This window comes from Procambarus clarkii, chromosome 45 (assembly GCF_040958095.1).
Source record: "Procambarus clarkii isolate CNS0578487 chromosome 45, FALCON_Pclarkii_2.0, whole genome shotgun sequence".
Classification (NCBI taxonomy): Eukaryota; Metazoa; Arthropoda; class Malacostraca; order Decapoda; family Cambaridae; genus Procambarus; species Procambarus clarkii.
The window spans coordinates 17,051,484-17,078,202 of NC_091194.1; the positions used below are offsets into that span (position 1 = coordinate 17,051,484).

The 26,719-nt window shown below is 53.3% G+C and overlaps 1 protein-coding gene across 1 annotated transcript; it reads left to right on the forward strand.

The window, feature by feature from the left end:
• The first annotated feature begins 496 nt into the window (after positions 1 to 496).
• On the forward strand, positions 497 to 8,077 carry LOC138350300 (uncharacterized protein PF3D7_1120000-like). The gene is made up of 2 exons (XM_069300913.1): positions 497 to 556; positions 7,343 to 8,077. The coding sequence occupies exons 1-2, from the start codon at positions 497 to 499 to the stop codon at positions 8,075 to 8,077; spliced, it is 795 nt and encodes a 264-aa protein (XP_069157014.1).
• Positions 8,078 to 26,719: the final 18,642 nt, after the last annotated feature.

Below are 26,719 nucleotides of genomic sequence, written 5' to 3' on the forward strand. Positions count from 1 at the left end.
AGTATTACTAATATTTCTCCTCGTGTTGTTCCATCCTTGCCCCCGTGGAGGGTCCCCCTTTCTCATTATTATAAATCCCTGACCCACATCACCAAAGCTTTTACCCCTCCTACAGTTCTGAAACGCCTTTTCCTTGAACACTTTTCGTCACATTCCCACTCAGTTTCCATCTTCACCGACGGGTCTAAGTCTGTGGATGGTGTAGGCTACTCTGTTGTTTTTCCTGACCACACCTATATGTGTCGCCTGCCTCCGGAGACTAGCATCTTCACGGCAGAACTTTATGCTATTCTCTATACTCTTCGTCTCCTGCTTTCTCGCTGTCAATCCGCCCTTGTGATTGTAGTCGACTCTCGCAGTGCCCTCATGGCTCTGGAGTCCTTTAATCCAGTCCATCCGGTGGTAGTCAAGATTCAACATTGGCTGTTTCTTATCTCCAGTAGAGTTAAGACAGTTGAGTTTTGCTGGGTTCCCAGCCATATTGGTGTCTCTTTAAATGAGCGTGCGGACGCTGCTGCTAAAGAAGCTCTCCACACTTGTCCCAACTCCTTTAAAGGTACTCCTTATTCCGACATTTACCCGGTTATTCATTCCTCCATCCTTGCCCGTTTGCAAGGTTATTGGTCTTTTGTTACTGGTAACAAACTGCGTACTCCAAAGAGTAGTGTGTCCCTGTGGCCTTCCTCCTACCATCGTAACCGGCGATGGGAAACGGCTCTGGCAAGGTTGCATATTGGCCATACGCGCTTAACTCACGGGCACTTAATGGAGCACTACCCTCCTTCTAATTGTCCTAACTGCATTGTCCTTCTTATAGTCGTGCATATCCTTGTTGAATGTCCTGACTTCCAGGACGAGCGTGTGTCTTGCTTTCCAACTGTCCCTCGCGGTCACTTGTCCCTCTATAGAATTCTTGGAGAATCGGATACTTTTGATATCATTCTCATACTTTTGTATGCGTTTCTGTTATCATATTGGCATCCTTGGTGATATTTAGCGCTCTCTGATTATTCCGCACATTTGATGGTGCTACAAAGCCTTCCTGGCTTGATGCCTTCTTTGATAATTACTTACTTGATACCTACTTGATGGGGTTCTGGGAGTTCTTCTACTCCCCAAGCCTGGCCCGAGGCCAGGCTTGACTTGTGAGGGCTTGGTCCACCAGGCTGTTGCTTGGAACGGCCCGCAGGCACACACATCCACCACAGCCCGGTTGGTCCAGCACTCCTTGAAGAAAACTATCAAGTTTTCTCTTAAAGATGTCCACAGTTGGTTGTTCCGGCAATATTTCTGATGCTCGCTGGGAGGGTGTTGAACAACCGTGGACCTCTGATATTTATACATTGTTTTCTGATTGTGCCCATGGCACCTCTGCTCTTCACTGGTTCTATTCTGTATTTTCTTCCATATCGTTCACTCCAGTGAACGATATGGATTATTTTACTGTGTAGATTTGGGACCTGGCCCTCCAGTATTTTCCATGTGTATATTATTTGATATCTCTCTCGTCTCCTTACTAGTGAGTACATTTGGAGCGCTTTGAGACGATCCCTATAATTTAGGTGCTTTATCGCGTCTATGCGTGCCGTATATGTTCTCTGTATTCCCTCTATTTCAGCAATTTCTCCTGCTTGGAAGGGGGATGTGAGCACTGAGCAGTACTCAGTCCAGGATAGCACAAATGATTTGAAGGGTACAACCATTGTGATGGGATCCCTGGATTTGAAAGTTCTCGTAATTCATGCTACCATTTTTCGGGCCGACGCAATATTTGCTTGGTTATGCTCCCTAAACGTTAGGTCGTCAGACATCATTATTCCCAAATCCTTTACACGTTGCTTTCCTACTATGGGCCGATTTGATTGTGTTTTGTACCCTGTATTATGTTTAAGGTCCTCGCTTTTTACCGTACCTGAGTACCTGGAATTTATCACTCTAAATCATTGTTATTATCTGCTGCCCAGTCGAAAACTTCATTAATATCTGATTGTAGTTTTTCAATGTCTTCAACAGGTAATTTTTATGCCGATTTTAGTGTTATCTGCAAACGATGTTACGAAGCTGTGACTTGTAATTTGAGTCTATATCTGATATGAGAATAAGGAACAGCAGTGGTGCAATGACTGTACCCTGAGGTACAGAGCTTTTAACTGCGCTTGAACTCGATTTCATATGGTTGACGGTTACTCTTTTTGTCCTGTTCGACAGAAAACTGAGTATCCAGCGTCCTACTTTATCAGCTATTCCCATTGACCTCATTTTGTGTGCTATCACCCCATTGTCACATTTATCGAATGCCTTTGCAAAGTCCGTGAATACCACATCTGCATTCAGTTTTTCTTCTAATGCCTCAGTGATTTTGTCATAGTGGTCAAGTAGCTGTGAGAGGCATGATCTTCCCGCTCTAAATCCATGTTGACCTGGATTGTGGAGGTCATTGGTCTCCATGAATCTAGTGACCTGACTCCTGATCACTCTCCCAAATACTTTTATTATGTGGGACGTTAGTGCAACTGGTCTATAATTATTTGCCAATTCTTTGCTCCCTCCCTTGTGTAAGGGGGGGGGGGCCTATGTCTGCTGATTTAAGCGCAGATCTGGTATCTCCCCCGTGTCCAAGCTCTGCCTCCACACTATACTGAGTGCCTGTGCTACTGGCACTTTGCATTTCGTTATAAAAATTGAATTCCATGAGTCTGGACCCGGGGCTGAGTGTATAGACATGTTATCAGTTTCCCTTTCAAAATCTGCCACGCTCTTGTTGATATCAGTTATATGTACTGTATTAGTCGGTGTGGCTGGTGGTTAGAGTACTTGGGGACTGACAGTCCCAACGATCTCAGTACACTGGTATGACCACAACATCTCTTTCAAGTTGCCTAACTAACATGCACAAACAACGAGGCGTGTTAGTTACAACACCAACCTCACTTAACCGCCCCAGACGTCCAAAGGAAATACAGGACCGGATTGCAGGGATGCTTAAACAAGGTGATCACGTCCCCTCATGTCACTCCAGCATGGGATATATATATATGTTGCTGAGTTTCCCTTTTATATTCACTTTTCTCTGCCTCTGAGAAGCCAAAGTTGTACCTTGGCAAAAAATTTTATGGGCGTAATAGTCTTTGGATGGATCATTTTACGTTTAAGAAAACGAGAAGTGAAATTTTTTGCATCTTACAATGTCAACTAGTGAACAAGACACGTATTGATTGGTATACTCAGGACCACTGAGACGAGCAGATACATATATTTGTATGCTTTCAAGGGTATATACACCGAGAGGTATATTTCAGCTTCTAAGTGTATACACATTGAGGGTTACTTTAGTCGTGGACTTCGTTCAGGACTGAAGTATGTTGATTGGTCATTCAGCTGATGTGGTCTTAACAATCCTACAGAGGTTGATACCTCTTAAACTCAATAGGAATCCTTCCATCTTTTCCAATTGCGTTTCTATTGGCCAGTCTTTTGTAGAGAAGCTCATTCGTACATGTGTGTATATATCACTGTTAGTATAAAAGACAGTATATCAAAGTTTATATATATATATATATATATATATATATATATATATATATATATATATATATATATATATATATATATATCACAGTTTAGAGGTTCAGAAGAGGGAGGGAGTTATCAAGGGAAAGCGCCAAGCTATTACGACTATATAGCAATGAGAATCAGGATAAGGATTTGGGATGGAACGGGAAAAAGGAATGTTGCCCAACCACTTGGACGGTCGGGGATTGAACGCCGACCTGCATGAAGAGAGCCCGTCGCTCTACCGTCCAGCCCAAGTGGTTGGGCTGGTCGCTGGCATCTGGAGGCTGCGAAGTCCTCTCCAGGATAACTCTTATGGACACTTGCCCTTGAAATTGTTGCATATAGTTTTTTGTTGGTCGTGAAGGGTCGGAATTATGGGGAAAAGGTGAGCATTTGGTGACCAAATATGTCGTCCTGTGAGTGGCTGGCTCGTCCTGTGAGTGGCTGGCTCGTCCTGTGAGTGGCTGGCTCGTCCTGTGAGTGGCTGGCTCGTCCTGTGAGTGGCTGGCTCGTCCTGTGAGTGGCTGGCTCGTCCTGTGAGTGGCTGGCTCGTCCTGTGAGTGGCTGGCTCGTCCTGTGAGTGGCTGGCTCGTCCTGTGAGTGGCTGGCTCGTCCTGTGAGTGGCTGGCTCGTCCTGTGAGTGGCTGGCTCGTCCTGTGAGTGGCTGGCTCGTCCTGTGAGTGGCTGGCTCGTCCTGTGAGTGGCTGGCTCGTCCTGTGAGTGGCTGGCTCGTCCTGTGAGTGGCTGGCTCGTCCTGTAAGTGGCTGGCTCGTCCTGTCAGTGGCTGGCTCGTCCTGTGAGTGGCTGGGTCGTCTTGTGAGTGGCTGGGTCGTCTTGTGAGTGGCTGGCTCGTCCTGTGAGTGGCTGGGTCGTCTTGTGAGTGGCTGGCTCGTCTTGTGAGTGGCTGGCTCGTCCTGTGAGTGGCTGGCTCGTCCTGTGAGTGGCTGGCTCGTCCTGTGAGTGGCTGGCTCGTCCTGTGAGTGGCTGGCTCGTCCTGTGAGTGGCTGGCTCGTCCTGTGAGTGGCTGGCTCGTCCTGTGAGTGGCTGGCTCGTCCTGTGAGTGGCTGGCACGTCCTGTGAGTGGCTGGCTCGTCCTGTGAGTGGCTGGCTCGTCCTGTGAGTGGCTGGCTCGTCCTGTGAGTGGCTGGCTCGTCCTGTGAGTGGCTGGCTCGTCCTGTGAGTGGCTGGCTCGTCCTGTGAGTGGCTGGCTCGTCCTGTGAGTGGCTGGCTCGTCCTGTGAGTGGCTGGCTCGTCCTGTGAGTGGCTGGCTCGTCCTGTGAGTGGCTGGCTCGTCCTGTGAGTGGCTGGCTCGTCCTGTGAGTGGCTGGCTCGTCCTGTGAGTGGCTGGCTCGTCCTGTGAGTGGCTGGCTCGTCCTGTGAGTGGCTGGCTCGTCCTGTGAGTGGCTGGCTCGTCCTGTGAGTGGCTGGCTCGTCCTGTGAGTGGCTGGCTCGTCCTGTGAGTGGCTGGCTCGTCCTGTGAGTGGCTGGCTCGTCCTGTGAGTGGCTGGCTCGTCCTGTGAGTGGCTGGCTCGTCCTGTGAGTGGCTGGCTCGTCCTGTGAGTGGCTGGCTCGTCCTGTGAGTGGCTGGCTCGTCCTGTGAGTGGCTGGCTCGTCCTGTGAGTGGCTGGCTCGTCCTGTGAGTGGCTGGCACGTCCTGTGAGTGGCTGGCACGTCCTGTGAGTGGCTGGGTCGTCTTGTGATTGGCTGGCTCGTCCTGTGAGTGGCTGGCTCGTCCTGTGAGTGGCTGGGTCGTCCTGTGAGTGGCTGGCTCGTCCTGTGAGTGGCTGGGTCGTCCTGTGAGTGGACGGCTCGTCCTGTGGGTGGCTGGCTCGTCCTGTGAGTGGCTGGCTCGTCCTGTGAGTGGCTGGCTCGTCCTGTGAGTGGCTGGCTCGTCCTGTGAGTGGCTGGCTCGTCCTGTGAGTGGCTGGCTCGTCCTGTGGATGGCTGAGTCGTCCTGTGAGTGGCTGGCTCGTCCTGTGAGTGGCTGGCTCGTCCTGTGAGTGGCTGGCTCGTCCTGTGAGTGGCTGGCTCGTCCTGGGAGTGGCTGGCTCGTCCTGGGAGTGGCTGGCTCGTCCTGGGAGTGGCTGGCTCGTCCTGGGAGTGGCTGGCTCGTCCTGTGGATGGCTGAGTCGTCCTGTGAGTGGCTGGCTCGTCCTGTGAGTGGCTGGCTCGTCCTGGGAGTGGCTGGCTCGTCCTGGGAGTGGCTGGCTCGTCCTGGGAGTGGCTGGCTCGTCCTGGGAGTGGCTGGCTCGTCATGGGAGTGGCTGGCTCGTCCTATGAGTGGCTGGCTCGTCCTGTGAGTGGCTGGCTCGTCCTGTGAGTGGCTGGCTCGTCCTGTGAGTGGCTGGCTCGTCCTGTGAGTGGCTGGCTCGTCCTGTGAGTGGCTGGCTCGTCCTGTGAGTGGCTGGCTCGTCCTGTGAGTGGCTGGCTCGTCCTGTGAGTGGCTGGCTCGTCCTGTGAGTGGCTGGCTCGTCCTGTGAGTGGCTGGCTCGTCCTGTGAGTGGCTGGCTCGTCCTGTGAGTGGCTGGCTCGTCCTGTGAGTGGCTGGCTCGTCCTGTGAGTGGCTGGCTCGTCCTGTGAGTGGCTGGCTCGTCCTGTGAGTGGCTGGCTCGTCCTGTGAGTGGCTGGCTCGTCCTGTGAGTGGCTGGCTCGTCCTGTGAGTGGCTGGCTCGTCCTGTGAGTGGCTGGCTCGTCCTGTGAGTGGCTGGCTCGTCCTGTGAGTGGCTGGCTCGTCCTGTGAGTGGCTGGCTCGTCCTGTGAGTGGCTGGCTCGTCCTGTGAGTGGCTGGCTCGTCCTGTGAGTGGCTGGCTCGTCCTGTGAGTGGCTGGCTCGTCCTGTGAGTGGCTGGCTCGTCCTGTGAGTGGCTGGCTCGTCCTGTGAGTGGCTGGCTCGTCCTGTGAGTGGCTGGCTCGTCCTGTGAGTGGCTGGCTCGTCCTGTGAGTGGCTGGCTCGTCCTGTGAGTGGCTGGCTCGTCCTGTGAGTGGCTGGCTCGTCCTGTGAGTGGCTGGCTCGTCCTGTGAGTGGCTGGCTCGTCCTGTGAGTGGCTGGCTCGTCCTGTGAGTGGCTGGCTCGTCCTGTGAGTGGCTGGCTCGTCCTGTGAGTGGCTGGCTCGTCCTGTGAGTGGCTGGCTCGTCCTGTGAGTGGCTGGCTCGTCCTGTGAGTGGCTGGCTCGTCCTGTGAGTGGCTGGCTCGTCCTGTGAGTGGCTGGCTCGTCCTGTGAGTGGCTGGCTCGTCCTGTGAGTGGCTGGCTCGTCCTGTGAGTGGCTGGCACGTCCTGTGAGTGGCTGGGTCGTCCTGTGATTGGCTGGCTCGTCCTGTGATTGGCTGGCTCGTCCTGTGAGTGGCTGGGTCGTCCTGTGAGTGGCTGGGTCGTCCTGTGAGTGGCTGGGTCGTCCTGTGAGTGGCTGGGTCGTCCTGTGAGTGGCTGGCTCGTCCTGTGAGTGGCTGGCTCGTCCTGTGAGTGGCTGGGTCGTCCTGTGAGTGGACGGCTCGTCCTGTGGGTGGCTGGCTCGTCCTGTGAGTGGCTGGCTCGTCCTGTGAGTGGCTGGCTCGTCCTGTGAGTGGCTGGCTCGTCCTGTGAGTGGCTGGCTCGTCCTGTGAGTGGCTGGCTCGTCCTGTGGATGGCTGAGTCGTCCTGTGAGTGGCTGGCTCGTCCTGTGAGTGGCTGGCTCGTCCTGTGAGTGGCTGGCACGTCCTGGGAGTGGCTGGCTCGTCCTGTGGATGGCTGAGTCGTCCTGTGAGTGGCTGGGTCGTCCTGTGAGTGGCTGGCTCGTCCTGTGAGTGTCAGGAGCTGAGACACGAGGACAAGGAACTGGGACACGAGGCCAAGGAGCCGGGACACGAGGCCAAGGAGCCGGGACACGAGGCCAAGGAGCCGGGACCCGAGGACAAGGAGCTGGGACACGAGGATACGGAACTGGGACACGAGGACAAGGAGCTGGGATACGAGGATACGGAACTGGGACACGAGGCCAAGGAGCCGGGATACGAGGCCAAGGAGCCGGGACACGAGGACAAGGAGCTGGGACACGAGGATACGGAACTGGGACACGAGGACAAGGAGCTGGGATACGAGGATACAGAACTGGGACACGAGGATAAGGAGCTGGGATACGAGGATACGGAACTGGGACACGAGGACAAGGAGCTGAGACACGAGGCCAAGGAGCCGGGACACGAGGCCAAGGAGCCGGGACACGAGGCCAAGGAGCCGGGACACGAGGCCAAGAAGCTGGGACACGAGGACAAGGAGCTGGGACACGAGGCCAAGGAACTGGAATACGAGGACAAGGAGCCAGGATACGAACATGTCTTAAAGATCAATGCTCCACCAGTCAGACCCTCCAGGATCGACCCCCAAACCTATAACCAGCAAGGCCGCCGTTGTACCGACCATTCCCAAGTCAATAGACAACATATTGACAGAACCATTGCTCAGTTTCACCTAGAATATCCAAGTAGCTTAACATTAACAATAATAAAACTGCCTAAACATTTACCTCAAGACATTTTTTCTCTCTAGTACTAAATAAGTTTTGCAAGATGTAATTGAACCATCATTTATTTTGAACAGTTTTATCATACGTGTGTGTGAATAGACTTGAGAAAGTGGAGTGAGATAGTGATATTTTGTTGTGGTCGTCTTGTGAGACTGCTCCAGCTGCTGCTTTCTTAAGTGTGGCGGTAAGAAACGACTTGTCGTTCATCAGGGAGAGTAGGCGAAGGAGCCGAGTCTGTTTTAAACAAGTTCCATGTTGTTGTTGTTCGAGAGTTGCTACCTGGAACGAAAAAGTTCCAAGTAGCACGGGCTATGGTGAGCCCGTAGTACAAGTTCCTGCGTCGGTAGGAAACACTGCAGACATCACTCTGACCTGTGTGATGTGATCTATCTATCCCTGACCTGTGTGACGTGATCTATCTATCCCTGACCTGTGTGACGTGATCTATCCCTGACCTGTGTGACGTGATCTATGTATCCCTGACCTATGTGACGTGATCTATCCCTGACCTGTGTGACGTGATCTATCCCTGACCTGTGTGACGTGATCTATGTATCCCTGACCTGTGTGACGTGATCTATCCCTGACCTGTGTGACGTGATCTATGTATCCCTGACCTATGTGATGTGATCTATCTATCCCTGACCTGTGTGACGTGATCTATGTATCCCTGACCTATGTGATGTGATCTATCTATCCCTGACCTGTGTGACGTGATCTATCCCTGACCTGTGTGACGTGATCTATGTATCCCTGACCTGTGTGACGTGTTCTATCTATCCCTGACCTGTGTGACGTGATCTATCCCTGACCTGTGTGACGTGATCTATGTATCCCTGACCTATGTGATGTGATCTATCTATCCCTGACCTGTGTGACGTGATCTATCTATCCCTGACCTGTGTGACGTGATCTATCTATCCCTGACCTGTGTGACGTGATCTATCTATCCCTGACCTGTGTGACGTAATCTATCTATCCCTGACCTGTGTGACGTGATCTATGTATCCCTGACCTGTGTGACGTGATCTATGTATCCCTGACCTATGTGATGTGATCTATCTATCCCTGACCTGTGTGACGTGATCTATGTATCCCTGACCTATGTGATGTGATCTATCTATCCCTGACCTGTGTGACGTGATCTATCTATCCCTGACCTGTGTGACGTGATCTATCTATCCCTGACCTGTGTGACGTGATCTATCTATCCCTGACCTGTGTGACGTGATCTATCTATCTCTGACCTGTGTGACGTAATCTATCTATCCCTAGATGGCATTTGAACTCGATTGAAGCTTTGAAAGGATGATAGTTCTGACAGCAGTATTGAATAAGAGAAGCTGTATTGGCAGCTTGGCTGAAGCTGTATTGGCAGCTTGGTTGAAGCTGTATTGGCAGCTTGGCTGAAGCTGTATTGGCAGCTTGGCTGAAGCTGTATTGGCAGCTTGGCTGAAGCTGTATTGGCAGCTTGGCTGAAGCTGTATTGGCAGCTTGGCTGAAGCTGTATTGGCAGCTTGGCTGAAGCTGTATTGGCAGCTTGGCTGAAGCTGTATTGGCAGCTTGGCTGAAGCTGTATTGGCAGCTTGGCTGAAGCTGTATTGGCAGCTTGGCTGAAGCTGGATTGGCAGCTAAACTGGTAAACCATTTGGACTGGTAAACCAATTGGGAGGATTGGTTTACCAGTCCAAGTAAAGTTCAAACAAATTCGTTGTGATCATTGTAGCCCCAACATATATATATATTGTATAATTATCCTCCTATAGTCCTTTCATTAGCAACGGTTTTTAACGATCTCCGACGGTCTTTAACGGTCTTTAACGGTCTTTAACGATCTTTAACGATCTCCGACGGTCTTTAACGGTCTTTAACGATCTCCAACGGTCTTTAACGATCTTTAACGATCTTTAACGATCTTTAACGGTCTTTAACGATCTTTAACGGTCTTTAACGATCTTTAACGATCTTTAACGATCTTTAACGATCTTTAACGATCTTTAACGATCTTTAACGATCTTTAACGATCTTTAACGATCTTTAACGATCTTTAACGATCTTTAACGATCTTTAACGATCTTTAACGATCTTTAACGATCTTCAACGATCTTCAACGCTTGCCTACTGGCATATTGACCCTCTAAGGATACCAGGAAACATGGTATACATATTTAATAATGTATTAACATTTTAAGTATACTCGTTTACTTTTCCATTGGTTTGGCGCCTTTAAATTCCACCGGCTTTTTAGCTCTTCCTGGAAAGCTGTTAGGTATAGATTGCTGAGAGTTAACCCCAGGGGCCAACACCTTTCTCTTTCTCGTGAGTGTTTAAAGCCCGAGGTCTCGAGTGTGGAAACCTGGGGCCAGATTCACGAAGCAGTTACGCAAGCACTTACGAACGTGTACATCTTTCCTCAATCTTTGACGGCTTTGGTTACATTTATTAAACAGTTTACAAGCATGAAAACTTGCCAATCAACTGTTGTTATTGTTATAAACAGCCTCCTGGTGCTTTGGGAGCTCATTAACTGTTTAATAATTGTAAACAAAGCCGCCAAAGATTGAGAAAAGATGTACAGGTTCGTAAGTGCTTGCGTAACTGCTTCGTGAATCTGGCCCCTGGTTACCAGGTGGGAGGTGGAATGACTGAGTTGGATCAATGCTGAGGTAGTATGGATCTAGTCAGTCATGTAACACAAACAGCAACGGATTGACGGTCAACAAGCCACAATGTAGGACAGAAAACAGGAGATGCTTTTTCACCCATAGACTTATAAAACCCCATGGAACCGCCTACCCGCCGAAGACTTCAATACCAAACCCCCTCCTCCTTCCCCCCTTGTATAATTTAAGATCCAAATAGATAAAATCATCAGGATAAAATGGGGGAACCTTTGACAAGCCGCCTGCTTCCTATCCTCCAGGCCACTAGAGAGATATAGTGGCCCTCAGGTAAATTCAGGAAATAACTACAGCAGCAGCAGTGGTAGGAGACCACCACCACCTGTCAACTGTGACAGGTGGTAGTGGTAGGAGACCACTACCACCTGTCAACTGTGACAGGTGGTGGTGTCATGTCACACCTCCCGCTGTCAACTGGGACTTGACAGTCTTACCGGAAGTAACAAAGACCTTTTCAACATGACAACTTTGGTCCGTCAGACTCATATTTCATCTGTCAGCGCAAAAGCAGACTGCTCACTTGTTTTTAATCTATCAATTTAGATTCCAAGATTTACTGACTTAATTAAAACCATTTGTTGTGCAAGAGGCAATACTGAAAAGGGCTACATTGAGAGGGCAAGACTGAAGGAGTCTACGTTGAGAAAGCAAGACTGAATGGGGCTTAATTTAATTGAGAAGGCAAGGCTGAAATGGGCTACATTGAAAAGGCAAGATTGAAAGAAGTTACATAGAAAGGAGCAAGAGTTTTAGGGGCTACATTGAAAGGGCAAGAGTGATAAGGGTTACACTAAAAGGATAGAGCTGGTAGGGGTTACATTAAAAGGGCAAGACTGATAGAGGTTACATTGAAAGGGCAAGACTGGAAGGCCAACCTATTCGAGCACCGCCGATATGCTAGCAGCTGGAAAACCAATTGAAAAGGCTGCCGACGACCTTCCTCTCGCGCTTGAGGGCAAGTGTGGCCCTCCTCCGGTATTTTGGAATACCGGAGGAGGGGGAAGGGAGGAATGGCGTCACATAATGCAAGTTGCAGCAAAACAAGTATTTAAAATGTAAAAAAAAAATGTACGCAGTGGTAATAGCTGTAACATTTTGCACGAACTGTGCACAATTTCGAACGGTCTTATCGCCTGAAATGCGCACAGTTATTCAGCACTTTTTGGCAGCAGAATGAAGCCCTAAACATTGTGTCACTTGAATAGTTCAAAAATTGGGTAACTAATAATAATAATTCATTTTGAAGGGGACGAGCAGTTTGTGTGTATATATATATATATATATATATATATATATATATATATATATATATATATATATATATATATGCATATATATATATATATATAATATATATATATATATATATATGTGTGTGTGTGTATCACGAAAATAAACACGTGATTAAGAATGTGACAATGTCAGACCACGGAGGAAAATGAAACAGGAATTTCCTTAAGTACTTTCGTATATTAAATCATTCCTTCTGAAGATGTATTTAATATACGAAAGTACTTAAGGAAATTCCTGTTTCATTTTCCTCCGTGGTCTGACATTGTCATATATATATATATATATATATATATATATATATATATATATATATATATATATATATATATATATATATATATATATATATATATATATATATATATATATATATATATATATATATATATATATATATATATATATAATATGTGTGTGTGTGTGTGTCTGTCACACACCTGTACCACCTATTAGACTATTTTACAGGAACTTCTTTTCGATGGCTCATAAAACGGAGGAAAGGGTCCCGAAATATATTGTTGATAGGAACGTTATTCCTACAGACAAAAATTAGAAAATACAATTGACAGTTTACTATAAACCAAAAAAAAAACGGGCAATCAACTCATGGAAAACGCCCCAGACACCAAGCAGAACGCTTTGAAGGAAACCAACGTCGTCTATACCTTCAAATGCCCACTTGGGGACTGTAAGCCCCACAGAACTCAGTATATAGGCAAGACAACAACGTCTCTTTCCAGGCGATTAACAATGCATAAGCAACAGGGCTCCATAAAGGAACATATAATCTCTTCCCACAACCATACCATCACCAGAGAAGTCTTAACAAACAACACAGAGATCATCGATAGGTACAGCGATAGCAGGCGACTCGACATCTGTGAGGCACTACACATCAAAAAGTCAACGCCAGCAATCAACAGCCAATTAATGCACAACTATATTCTACCCACTTCAAGACTCCAAACCAATATAGAAGCAGCAAGAGGAGGTATGGGCCAATAGGCCTTCTGCAGTTACTTCCATTCTTATGTTCTTATATCCAAGTTATACCCATTGTTTCGTGTTCTGTCTTGTGTTTGTCACAAGTTTGTTCACCTCACCCAAAACTTTTATACCATATCACCTCACCCAAAACTTTTATACCATATCACCTCACCCAATAGAGTATAAGTACGATGAATTTGTGTGTGAATTAAATCGTTGAAAATATAATAAGCCATTACGAAACGCGTTCAGGCATCAGAACATAAAAAGGAATTTTAGAGAATTGATATTTCCATTACCATCGACAGTCAAAAAAAGCATAAGAAATATTGAGAAAGTTCGTATTAGAATTAATAATCTTACCTTTTCAGTCATATTTAACAAGGTATGTTTACAAGAAATACTGCTACAAAAAAAAAAATATATATATATATATATATATATATATATATATATATATATATATATATATATATATATATATATATATATATATAATTTTTTTTTTTTTTTTTTTTTTTTTTGAGATATATACAAGAGTTGTTACATTCTTGTACAGCCACTAGTACGCGTAGCGTTTCGGGCAAGTCCTTAATTCTATGGTCCCTGGAATACGATCCCCTGCCGCGAAGAATCGTTTTTTCATCCAAGTACACATTTTACTGTTGCGTTAAACAGAGGCTACAGTTAAGGAATTGCGCCCAGTAAATCCTCCCCGGCCAGGATACGAACCCATGACATAGCGCTCGCGGAACGCCAGGCGAGTGTCTTACCACTACACCACGGAGACTGTAAACACCCACTGAGTGTGAATACGGGAGCAGCTGGGAGAGGTCAAACATCTTACCTCTCCCCAAGACCAGCCCAACACCTAGAGCTGGTCGCCCAAGGTATAGTTGCTATTGTTAATTATAGGGATAGTCTTCTCATTTGCCACTCAGGTCAAGTAGGGAGTGTTAAAGTGACAGGGAGTGAACATATTTAGATTTTGTTTTAGTTTTCTTTTAATAAATTAAATTTGTTAATATTTTGCATTTCATTATTTCCATGTGTTTTATGTGTAAACTTGTCCTGGTCACGTGGTCCACACGAGGTAAAGTTGTATTGGGCGCCGATTCTAACATCGAATCGGAATTATCATTACCGTGTAATTTATTCCACACTCAAGGTCATCGTATATAGTGGGGATCAAGCCCCTAGGTTGATTAATTAGCGTGATCGATCCAGACCTCGATCATTGCTCTTGCGTTACTGGTCTGGTGGTGGCAGCGTAGAGGCGACTCTAGGGTTTTGCTCAGAGCCTAGGTCACGTCATACTGGGTGTAGAATCCTAAGTCGGTCAATCGTCTTAGGACCACGTGGCGTGGAGTTGGCTTTGGTAAAAGTTTTGGAGTCCCTTGGTAGAGAATAAAAAGTAAGAATACGGGTAGAGGGAGTAGAAGGTAGAGAAGTAGAGAGAGGAACCCAAACCCGTGTTACAATGGGTTATGGATATATATATATATATATATATATATATATATATATATATATATATATATATATATATATATATATATATATATATATATATATATAATTATAATATGACAGTGTCAGACCACGAAGGTAAAATTGAAACAGGAATTTCCTTACGTACTTTACTATTTAATAATACATCTTAAGAATGATGTATCTACAGTTCAGTGGGTGTGCATATATAAGCAGGAAAGGGGTGAGCTGAGGTACAATGGCTCTAATGAGATAATGGGACATAATAAGGTATTAGAGACATAAATGTGTATCAATGATCCTGCTTACATCGCTCTTAAATTGGTCAATCAAAAATGGATCTAAATTATACAAACCACTGCTAATGTTCAGATTACATGATTCTGTAATCTGTATTAAAACAGAATCGTTCATGTTCCTATTGAAAATTATTTTACAATTCGTTATTGAGGAAGCCATACCCCAATCAATTTGGTGAGAATTTTCTGACCAATGAACAAGCAAAGCATTAGACAATTGGCCTTGTCTTAGAGTATTTATGTTGCGAAATTATAAATTTCCAATCTTTAGATGTTTGCCCCAACATAGAACCTATTACAGTCTTTACAAGGTATTTGTAAATGACACAATTATCACTACGAGAACTGTTTATAACTAATAGTTCTCCAACAGTATTTTCGTAATTAAAGGATACATTTATATCAAAAAGTTTAAAGGTATTGATAATATTTTCGATCCCAGAAAAAAATAGTCAAACGTAACACATTTTTGGGCGAAATTTTTCACTGCATAAATTGTTATAATATGTACGACGTGCTTTGTTACGACAAACTTCCAAAAAACTTTGTGGATAACAAAGCTGAGACCAATAGAATCAATATTCTTAAACTCTTCGTCTAAGAATTCTGGACTCACAACCCGAAGAGCTCTTGGATACATAGAGGAAACAATAGATTGTTTCACATTGCATCTATGTCCTGAGAAATAATGAACATAAGATAAATTATTCGTAGGCTTTCTGTAGACACTAAACTTTAGTGAAAAATCTTTCCCTATGAATAAGTACATCTAGGAATAGCAAACATTTATCAATTTCAGTCTCCATAGTAAATGTTATAGAGGTGACTTGATCAATAAGTTTGGCTACAAATTCGTCTGTGTTTACATCTGTTGGCCATATACACAAAATATCATCAACATATCTAAACCATGGAATGATTCCAGGGGGAATTTTTTAAACAAATTCATTTTCGAAAAATTGCATGTACAATTTTAAAAGCAATGGTGATAAAGGATTCCCCATTGCCATTCCAATAGTCTGTAAATAATACTCATTATTAAAGCTAAATTTACATTGTTTTATACACAGCTTAACGAGATAATTAAAAGTTTCCTCTCATAACCTTTACGAGTAAGCCGGACGACTCAAACAGAAAACGGGACAGTACGTCACTTTCATAAGCCGATTTCATTTCAAATTAATAATATCAGCTGGCAGAGGTAATACATGGTACATTAGTTCATGAACAAGGTAATCAAGTATATCATCAACAGGGCACCTTAGTAACCAAAGAACAAACGTCAAGACTGAACAAATCCACAAGGGCCGTGACGAGGATTCGAACCTGCGTCCGGGAGCATCCCAGACGCTGCCTTAATCGACTGAGCTACGACATGATAAAAAGAGTTGAAACCATGTCGTAGCTCAGTCGATTAAGACGGCGTCTGGGATGCTCCCGGACGCAGGTTCGAATCCTCGTCACGGCTCTTGTGGATTTGTTCATTTGATGCATCACGCTATTGTGATTTCTGCGTGAAACGTCAAAACTGATTAACTTATCAGGAGTGATTGGAACATTATTCAGTTTGTTCACTAATTCTATAGAATTGGTCAAATGGGAAGATGAAATGGTTCCTAACAATGGGGACAGGATTTTGGTGAGCCATTTAGAAAGTCTTTCAGAAATATATCTCCCAGAACTGATGATAGGCCTCATGGGATATCTATCACAATCAGGCCAATCTATCAATATCTATCTATCAGGCTTATCTATCACAATCAGGCCAATCTATCAATATCTATCTATCAGGCCTATCTATCACAATAGTCATCTGTAACTTGCAGATGACTATTTACTTGCAGATGACTATTTACTTGCAGATACCTATTTACTGCTAGGTGAACAGAGGCATTAGGGAAAATGTAAGGCAATTGTCAGGCTAAAGCACTAAGCCATTACAACTATATAGCACTTAGAAGGGATGTGAGAATAAGGATTTTGGTTAGGACGGAGGGAAGGAATGGTGCCCAATCACTTGTACGGTCGGGGATTGAACGCCGACCTGCAAAAGAGCGAGACCGTCGCTTTACGATACAGTCCATGTAGTTGGAAACATGTCCAACCATTTCCATCCCGCCTGGGATCTCCGATTATGTGTCGAAAACGAAGCCAACTGTGCTACGAGACCCTAGGATAATAACACAATAGTATTCAGTGTTTGGATATTAGTATTTTCTACCACAGACGTGGCCAGACATTTACATTGCTGAACAAATCCACAAGGGCCGTGATGAGGGCTCGAACCTACGTCTAGGATGATCCCAGACGCGCCTTAATCGACTACGCCACGACATAATAAGAATTGCCCGAATCTGCCCGAAACGCTACGCGTACTAGTGGCTGTACAAGAATGTAACAACTCTTGTATATATCTCAAAAAAAAAAATTGGAACCGGGAGTGCTATTCCCCTCACACGGATCCTGCAGCCTCTCCGAGACACAAACCAGGGTTTTACACAACTCCCCCCATGCACTCAGGCTTTGTCAATAAGCTGTTCTACCTCTTTGCCCTTACTTCAATACACTTCAATGTCTCGGAGAGGCTGCAGGATCCGTGTGAGGGCAGTAGCACTCCCAGTTCCAATTCTTATCATGTGGCGCAGTCGATCAAGGCGCGTCTGGGATCGTCCTGGACGAAGGTTCGAACCCTCATCAAGACGCTTGTAGATTTGTCCATTTAATACATGAAGCTACTGTGATTTCTGTGTGTATTTACAGCGCTAACCAGCATATGTACACTTGTGTCCTCCATGGACCGGGTGAGAGATCTGTCAGACACGCAGTTCAGTGATTTATTGAGCTGTCAATCACACGAGGTGATTGGCGGTGATGGAGGTGGAGGAGGACTGTGCCTCCCTCCCTCCCCGTCCTCTCAAAGGCCTTATACATTCTACTTGTCTCCTTTCTTACAGGTAGATGACAAGACGCAAGTCTGCTTAGTTATGTATACTACATGTCTTATTTGTTTCTCTATGTGTCTCTCTCTGTCTCTCTCTCTGTCTCTCTCTCTCTCTGTCTCTCTCTCTGTCTCTCTCTCTCTGTCTCTCTCTCTCTCTCTGTCTCTGTCTCTGTCTCTGTCTCTCTCTGTCTCTGTCTCTGTCTCTGTCTCTGTCTCTCTCTCTCTCTCTCTCTCTCTCTCTCTCTCTCTCTCTCTCTCTCTCTCTCTCTCTCTCTCTCTGTCTCCCTGTCTCTCTCTCTCTCTCTCTCTGTCTCTCTGTCTCTCTCTCTCTCTCTCTCTGTCTCTGTGTCTCTGTCTCTCTGTCTCTCTGTCTCTGTGTGTCTGTCTCTCTGTCTCTCTGTCTCTGTCTCTCTGTCTCTGTCTCTCTCTCTCTCTCGTGACGAATATTTCGCCCGTTGGTAGCGATAATTATTTCCGCTGTCATTTTCCACGTCTCCTCAGGTCTGTACAAAAGTCTTCTTAGTGCTCTTTTTTCCTCTCTGTGCTTCCTCTTCCCTTCACACCTTCCTCTTCCCTTCACACCTTCCTCTTCCCTTCACACCTTCCTCTTCAACCCTTCCTTCTGCCTCTTCTAAATGGTTATACGTTTTGCCTGGGCGGCTGAGGCCTCTTTTAGCGCCTTTTACAGGTTAGGAATGAAAGGTATTACAGGTGGCTACAGGAGGGAGGGCCAGTCTCCCAGGTGGTGAGGGAGGGAGGGACAGTCTCCCAGGTGGTGAGGGAGGGAGGGACAGTCTCCCAGGTGGGCAGGGAGGGAGGGACAGTCTCCCAGGTGGGCAGGGAGGGAGGGAGGGAGGGAGGGACGGACGGAGGGACAGTCTCTCAGGTGGTGAGGGAGGGAGGGACAGTCTCCCCGGTGGTGAGGGAGGGAGGGAGGGACAGTCTCCCAGGTGGTGAGGGAGGGAGGGACAGTCTCCCAGGTGGTGAGGGAGGGAGGGACAGTCTCCCAGGTGGGGAGGGAGGGAGGGAGGGACGGACGGAGGGACAGTCTCTCAGGTGGTGAGGGAGGGAGGGACAGTCTCCCCGGTGGTGAGGGAGGGAGGGAGGGACAGTCTCCCAGGTGGTGAGGGAGGGAGGGTGGGTGGGAGGGACAGTCTCCCAGGTGGTGAGGGAGGGAGGGTGGGTGGGAGGGACAGTCTCCCAGGTGATGGGAGGGAGGGAGGGACGGAGGGACAGTCTCCCAGGTGATGGGAGGGACGGAGGGACAGTCTCCCAGGTGATGGGAGGGAGGGAGGGACAGTCTCCCAGGTGGGGAGGGAGGGAGGGACAGTCTCCCAGGTGGGGAGGGAGGGAGGGACAGTCTCCCAGGTGATGGGAGGGAGGGAGGGACAGTCTCCCAGGTGATGGGAGGGAGGGAGGGACAGTCTCCCCGGTGGTGAGGGAGGGAGGGAGGGACAGTCTCCCAGGTGGTGAGGGAGGGAGGGTGGGTGGGAGGGACAGTCTCCCAGGTGGTGAGGGAGGGAGGGTGGGTGGGAGGGACAGTCTCCCAGGTGATGGGAGGGAGGGAGGGACGGAGGGACAGTCTCCCAGGTGATGGGAGGGACGGAGGGACAGTCTCCCAGGTGATGGGAGGGAGGGAGGGACAGTCTCCCAGGTGGGGAGGGAGGGAGGGACAGTCTCCCAGGTGATGGGAGGGAGGGAGGGACAGTCTCCCAGGTGATGGGAGGGAGGGAGGGACAGTCTCCCAGGTGATGGGAGGGAGGGAGGGACAGTCTCCCAGGTGATGGGAGGGAGGGAGGGACAGTCTCCCAGGTGATGGGAGGGAGGGAGGGACAGTCTCCCAGGTGATGGGAGGGAGGGAGGGACAGTCTCCCAGGTGATGGGAGGGAGGGAGGGACAGTCTCCCAGGTGATGGGAGGGAGGGAGGGACAGTCTCCCAGGTGATGGGAGGGAGGGAGGGACGGTCTCCCAGGTGATGGGAGGGAGGGAGGGACGGTCTCCCAGGTGATGGGAGGGAGGGAGGGACGGTCTCCCAGGTGATGGGAGGGAGGGAGGGACGGTCTCCCAGGTGATGGGAGGGAGGGAGGGACGGTCTCCCAGGTGATGGGAGGGAGGGAGGGACGGTCTCCCAGGTGATGGGAGGGAGGGAGGGACGGTCTCCCAGGTGATGGGAGGGAGGGAGGGACGGTCTCCCAGGTGATGGGAGGGAGGGAGGGACGGTCTCCCAGGTGATGGGAGGGAGGGAGGGACGGTCTCCCAGGTGATGGGAGGGAGGGAGGGAGGGACGGTCTCCCAGGTGATGGGAGGGAGGGAGGGAGGGACGGTCTCCCAGGTGATGGGAGGGAGGGAGGGAGGGACGGTCTCCCAGGTGATGGGAGGGAGGGAGGGAGGAACGGTCTCCCAGGTGATGGGAGGGAGGGAGGGAGGGACGGTCTCCCAGGTGATGGGAGGGAGGGAGGGAGGGACGGTCTCCCAGGTGATGGGAGGGAGGGAGGGAGGGACGGTCTCCCAGGTGATGGGAGGGAGGGAGGGAGGGACGGTCTCCCAGGTGATGGGAGGGAGGGAGGGAGGGACGGTCTCCCAGGTGATGGGAGGGAGGGAGGGAGGGACGGTCTCCCAGGTGATGGGAGGGAGGGAGGGAGGGACGGTCTCCCAGGTGATGGGAGGGAGGGAGGGAGGGAGGGACGGTCTCCCAGGTGATGGGAGGGAGGGAGGGAGGGAGGGACGGTCTCCCAGGTGATGGGAGGGAGGGAGGGAGGGAGGGACGGTCTCCCAGGTGATGGGAGGGAGGGAGGGAGGGAGGGACGGTCTCCCAGGTGATGGGAGGGAGGGAGGGAGGGAGGGACGGTCTCCCAGGTGATGGGAGGGAGGGAGGGAGGGAGGGACGGTCTCCCAGGTGATGGGAGGGAGGGAGGGAGGGAGGGACGGTCTCCCAGGTGATGGGAGGGAGGGAGGGAGGGAGGGACGGTCTCCCAGGTGATGGGAGGGAGGGAGGGAGGGAGGGACGGTCTCCCAGGTGATGGGAGGGAGGGAGGGAGGGAGGGACGGTCTCCCAGGTGATGGGAGGGAGGGAGGGAGGGAGGGACGGTCTCCCAGGTGATGGGAGGGAGGGAGGGAGGGAGGGACGGTCCTCCCAGGTGATGGGAGGGAGGGAGGGAGGGACGGTCTCCCAGGTGATGGGAGGGAGGGAGGGAGGGACGGTCTCCCAGGTGATGGGAGGGAGGGAGGGAGGGACGGTCTCCCAGGTGATGGGAGGGAGGGAGGGAGGGACGGTCTCCCAGGTGATGGGAGGGAGGGAGGGCCGGTCTCCCAGGTGATGGGAGGGAGGGAGGGCCGGTCTCCCAGGTGATGGGAGGGAGGGAGGGACGGTCTCCCAGGTGATGGGAGGGAGGAGGGACGGTCTCCCAGGTGATGGGAGGGAGGGACGGACGGTCTCCCAGGTGATGGGAGGGGGGGAGGGACGGTCTCCCAGGTGATGGGAGGGAGGGAGGGAGGGAGGGAGGGAGGCACGGTCTCCCAGGTGATGGGAGGGAGGGAGGGAGGGAGGGAGGGACGGTCTCCCAGGTGATGGGAGGGAGGGAGGGAGGGACGGTCTCCCAGGTGATGGGAGGGAGGGAGGGAGGGACGGTCTCCCAGGTGATGGGAGGGAGGGAGGGAGGGACGGTCTCCCAGGTGATGGGAGGGAGGGAGGGAGGGACGGTCTCCCAGGTGATGGGAGGGAGGGAGGGAGGGACGGTCTCCCAGGTGATGGGAGGGAGGGAGGGACGGTCTCCCAGGTGATGGGAGGGAGGGAGGGAGGGTCTCCCAGGTGATGGGAGGGGGGGAGGGACGGTCTCCCAGGTGATGGGAGGGAGGGAGGGAGGGAGGGAGGGACGGTCTCCCAGGTGATGGAGGGAGGGAGGGAGGGAGGGAGGGAGGGACGGTCTCCCAGGTGATGGGAGGGAGGGAGGGAGGGACGGTCTCCCAGGTGATGGGAGGGAGGGAGGGAGGGACGGTCTCCAGGTGATGGGAGGGAGAGGAGGGACGGTCTCCCAGGTGATGGGAGGGAGGGAGGGACGGTCTCCCAGGTGATGGGAGGGAGGGAGGGACGGTCTCCCAGGTGATGGGAGGGAGGGAGGGACGGTCTCCCAGGTGATGGGAGGGAGGGAGGGAGGGACGGTCTCCCAGGTGATGGGAGGGAGGGAGGGAGGGAGGGACGGTCTCCCAGGTGATGGGAGGGAGGGAGGGAGGGACGGTCTCCCAGGTGATGGGAGGGAGGGAGGGAGGGACGGTCTCCCAGGTGATGGGAGGGAGGGAGGGAGGGACGGTCTCCCAGGTGATGGGAGGGAGGGAGGGAGGGACGGTCTCCCAGGTGATGGAGGGAGGGAGGGGAGGGACGGTCTCCCAGGTGATGGGAGGGAGGGAGGGAGGGACGGTCTCCCAGGTGATGGGAGGGAGGGAGGGAGGGAGGACGGTCTCCCAGGTGATGGGAGGGAGGGAGGGAGGGAGGGACGGTCTCCCAGGTGATGGGAGGGAGGGAGGGAGGGAGGGACGGTCTCCCAGGTGATGGGAGGGAGGGAGGGAGGGAGGGACGGTCTCCCAGGTGATGGGAGGGAGGGAGGGAGGGAGGGACGGTCTCCCAGGTGATGGGAGGGAGGGAGGGAGGGAGGGACGGTCTCCCAGGTGATGGGAGGGAGGGAGGGAGGGAGGGACGGTCTCCAGGTGTATGGGAGGGAGGGAGGGAGGGAGGGACGCGTCTCCCAGGTGATGGGAGGGAGGGAGGGATGGAGGGACGGTCTCCCAGGTGATGGGGAGGGAGGGAGGGAGGGAGGGGACGGTCTCCCAGGTGATGGGAGGGATGGAGGGAGGTAGGGACGGTCTCCCAGGTGATGGGAGGGAGGGAGGGAGGGAGGGACGGTCTCCCAGGGAGTGGGAGGAGGGAGGGAGGGAGGGACGGTCTCCAAGGTGATGGGAGGGAGGGAGGGAGGGAGGGACGGTCTCCCAGGTGATGGGAGGGAGGGAGGGAGGGAGGGACGGTCTCTCAGGTGATGGGAGGGAGGGAGGGAGGGAGGGACGGTCTCCCAGGTGATGGGAGGGATGGGAGGGAGGGAGGGACGGTCTCCCAGGGATGGGAGGGAGGGGAGGGAGGGGAAAAGGGAGGAGGGAGGGAGGGATGGGACGGTCTCCCAGGTGATGGGAGGGGGGAGGGAGGGAGGGAGGGAGGGTACGGTCTCCCAGGTGATGGGAGGGAGGGAGGGAGGGACGGTCTCCCAGGTGATGGGAGGGAGGGAGGGAGGGAGGGAGGGACGGTCTCCCAGGTGATGGGAGGGAGGGAGGGAGGGAGGGAGGGACGGTCTCCCAGGTGATGGGAGGGAGGGAGGGAGGGAGGGAGGGACGGTCTCCCAGGTGATGGGAGGGAGGGAGGGAGGGAGGGAGGGACGGTCTCCCAGGTGATGGGAGGGAGGGAGGGAGGGAGGGAGGGAGGGACGGTCTCCCAGGTGATGGGAGGGAGGGAGGGGACGGTCTCCCAGGTGATGGGAGGGAGGGAGGGACGGTCTCCCAGGTGATGGGAGGGAGGGAGGGAGGGACGGTCTCCCAGGTGATGGGAGGGAGGGAGGGAGGGACGGTCTCCAGGTGATGGGAGGGAGGGAGGGAGGGACGGTCTCCCAGGTGATGGGAGGGATGGAGGGAGGGACGGTCTCCCAGGTGATGGGAGGGAGGGAGGGAGGGACGGTCCTCCCAGGTGATGGGAGGGAGGAGGGCCGGTCTCCCAGGTGATGGGAGGGAGGGAGGGCCGGTCTCCCAGGTGATGGGAGGGAGGGACGGTCTCCCAGGTGATGGGAGGGAGGGAGGGACGGTCTCCAGGTGATGGGGAGGGAGGGAGGGAACGGTCTCCCAGGTGATGGGAGGGGTGGGAGGGACGGTCTCCCAGGTGATGGGAGTGAGGGAGGGAGGGAGGGAGGGAGGGACGGTCTCCCAGGTGATGGGAGGGAGGGAGGGAGGGAGGGAGGGACGGTCTCCCAGGTGATGGGAGGGAGGGAGGGAGGGACGGTCTCCCAGGTGATGGGAGGGAGGGAGGGAGGGGACGGTCTCCAGGTGATGGTGAGGGAGGGAGGGAGGGACGGTCTCCCAGGTGATGGGAGGAGGGAGGGATGGACGGTCTCCCAGGTGATGGGAGGGAGGGAGGGAGGGACGGTCTCCCAGGTGATGGGAGGGAGGGAGGGAGGGACGGTTCTCCCAGGTGATTGGAGGGAGGGAGGGAGGGACGGTCTCCCAGGTGATGGGAGGGAGGGAGGGAGGGACGGTCTCCCAGGTGATGGGAGGGAGGGAGGGAGGGACGGTTCTCCCAGGTGATGGGAGGGAGGGAGGGAGGGACGGTCTCCCAGGTGATGGGAGGGAGGGAGGGAGGGACGGTCTCCCAGGTGATGGGAGGGAGGGAGGGAGGGAGGGAGGGAGGGACGGTCTCCCAGGTGATGGGAGGGAGGGAGGAGGGAGGGAGGGAGGGACGGTCTCCCAGGTGATGGGAGGGAGGGAGGGAGGGACGGTCTCCCAGGTGATGGGAGGGAGGGAGGGAGGGACGGTCTCCCAGGTGATGGGAGGGAGGGAGGGAGGGACGGTCTCCCAGGTGATGGGAGGGAGGGAGGGAGGGACGGTCTCCCAGGTGATGGGAGGGAGGGAGGAGGGACGGTCTCCCAGGTGATGGGAGGGAGGGAGGGAGGGACGGTCTCCCAGGTGATGGGAGGGAGGGAGGGAGGGACGGTCTCCCAGGTGATGGGAGGGAGGGAGGGAGGGACGGTCTCCCAGGTGATGGGAGGGAGGGAGGGACGGTCTCCCAGGTGATGGGAGGGAGGGAGGGAGGGAGGGACGGTCTCCCAGGTGATGGGAGGGAGGGAGGGAGGGAGGGACGGTCTCCCAGGTGATGGGAGGGAGGGAGGGAGGGAGGGACGGTCTCCCAGGTGATGGGAGGGAGGGAGGGACGGTCTCCCAGGTGATGGGAGGGAGGGAGGGAGGGAGGGACGGTCTCCCAGGTGATGGGAGGGAGGGAGGGAGGGAGGGACGATCTCCCAGGTGATGGGAGGGAGGGAGGGAGGGAGGGACGGTCTCCCAGGTGATGGGAGGGAGGGAGGGACGGTCTCCCAGGTGATGGGAGGGAGGGAGGGACGGTCTCCCAGGTGATGGGAGGGGAGGGAGGGACGGTCTCCCAGGTGATGGGAGGGAGGGAGGGAGGGACGGTCTCCCAGGTGATGGGAGGGAGGGAGGGAGGGAGGGACGGTCTCCCAGGTGATGGGAGGGAGGGAGGGAGGGAGGGACGGTCTCCCAGGTGATGGGAGGGAGGGAGGGAGGGAGGGACGGTCTCCCAGGTGATGGGAGGGAGGGAGGGAGGGAGGGACGGTCTCCCAGGTGATGGGAGGGAGGGAGGGAGGGAGGGACGGTCTCCCAGGTGATGGGAGGGAGGGAGGGAGGGACGGTCTCCCAGGTGATGGGAGGGAGGGAGGGAGGGACGGTCTCCCAGGTGATGGGAGGGAGGGAGGGAGGGACGGTCTCCCAGGTGATGGGAGGGAGGGAGGGAGGGACGGTCTCCCAGGTGATGGGAGGGAGGGAGGGAGGGAGGGACGGTCTCCCAGGTGATGGGAGGGAGGGAGGGAGGGAGGGACGGTCTCCCAGGTGATGGGAGGGAGGGAGGGAGGGAGGGACGGTCTCCCAGGTGATGGGAGGGAGGGAGGGAGGGAGGGAGGGACGATCTCCCAGGTGATGGGAGGGAGGGAGGGAGGGAGGGACGGTCTCCCAGGTGATGGGAGGGAGGGAGGGACGGTTCTCCCAGGTGATGGGAGGGAGGGAGGGACGGTCTCCCAGGTGATGGGAGGGAGGGAGGGACGGTCTCCCAGGTGATGGGAGGGAGGGAGGGAGGGAGGGACGGTCTCCCAGGTGATGGGAGGGAGGGAGGGAGGGAGGGACGGTCTCCCAGGTGATGGGAGGGAGGGAGGGAGGGAGGGACGGTCTCCCAGGTGATGGGAGGGAGGGAGGGAGGGAGGGACGGTCTCCCAGGTGATGGGAGGGAGGGAGGGAGGGAGGGACGGTCTCCCAGGTGATGGGAGGGAGGGAGGGAGGGAGGGACGGTCTCCCAGGTGATGGGAGGGAGGGAGGGAGGGACGGTCTCCCAGGTGATGGGAGGGAGGGAGGGAGGGACGGTCTCCCAGGTGATGGGAGGGAGGGAGGGAGGGACGGTCTCCCAGGTGATGGGAGGGAGGGAGGGAGGGACGGTCTCCCAGGTGATGGGAGGGAGGGAGGGAGGGACGGTCTCCCAGGTGATGGGAGGGAGGGAGGGAGGGACGGTCTCCCAGGTGATGGGAGGGAGGGAGGGAGGGACGGTCTCCCAGGTGATGGGAGGGAGGGAGGGAGGGACGGTCTCCCAGGTGATGGGAGGGAGGGAGGGAGGGACGGTCTCCCAGGTGATGGGAGGGAGGGAGGGAGGGACGGTCTCCCAGGTGATGGGAGGGAGGGAGGGAGGGACGGTCTCCCAGGTGATGGGAGGGAGGGAGGGAGGGACGGTCTCCCAGGTGATGGGAGGGAGGGAGGGAGGGACGGTCTCCCAGGTGATGGGAGGGAGGGAGGGAGGGACGGTCTCCCAGGTGATGGGAGGGAGGGAGGGAGGGACGGTCTCCCAGGTGATGGGAGGGAGGGAGGGAGGGCCGGTCTCCCAGGTGATGGGAGGGAGGGAGGGAGGGCCGGTCTCCCAGGTGATGGGAGGGAGGGAGGGCCGGTCTCCCAGGTGATGGGAGGGAGGGAGGGCCGGTCTCCCAGGTGATGGGAGGGAGGGAGGGACGGTCTCCCAGGTGATGGGAGGGGGGGAGGGACGGTCTCCCAGGTGATGGGAGGGAGGGAGGGACGGTCTCCCAGGTGATGGGAGGGAGGGAGGGACGGTCTCCCAGGTGGGGAGGGAGGGAGGGAGGGAGGGAGGGAGGGACGGTCTCCCAGGTGGTGAGGGAGGGAGGG

What these genes read in the sequence shown, in the direction of transcription:
- LOC138350300 (XM_069300913.1), top strand. Translation starts at nt 497, where the DNA reads ATGAGCGTGCGGACGCTGCTGCTAAAGAAGCTCTCCACACTTGTCCCA. An exon ending in TTGTCCCAACTCCTTTAAAG is followed by an intron (nt 557 to 7,342) that starts GTACTCCTTATT and finishes TGTGAGTGTCAG; the next exon opens with GAGCTGAGACACGAGGACAA.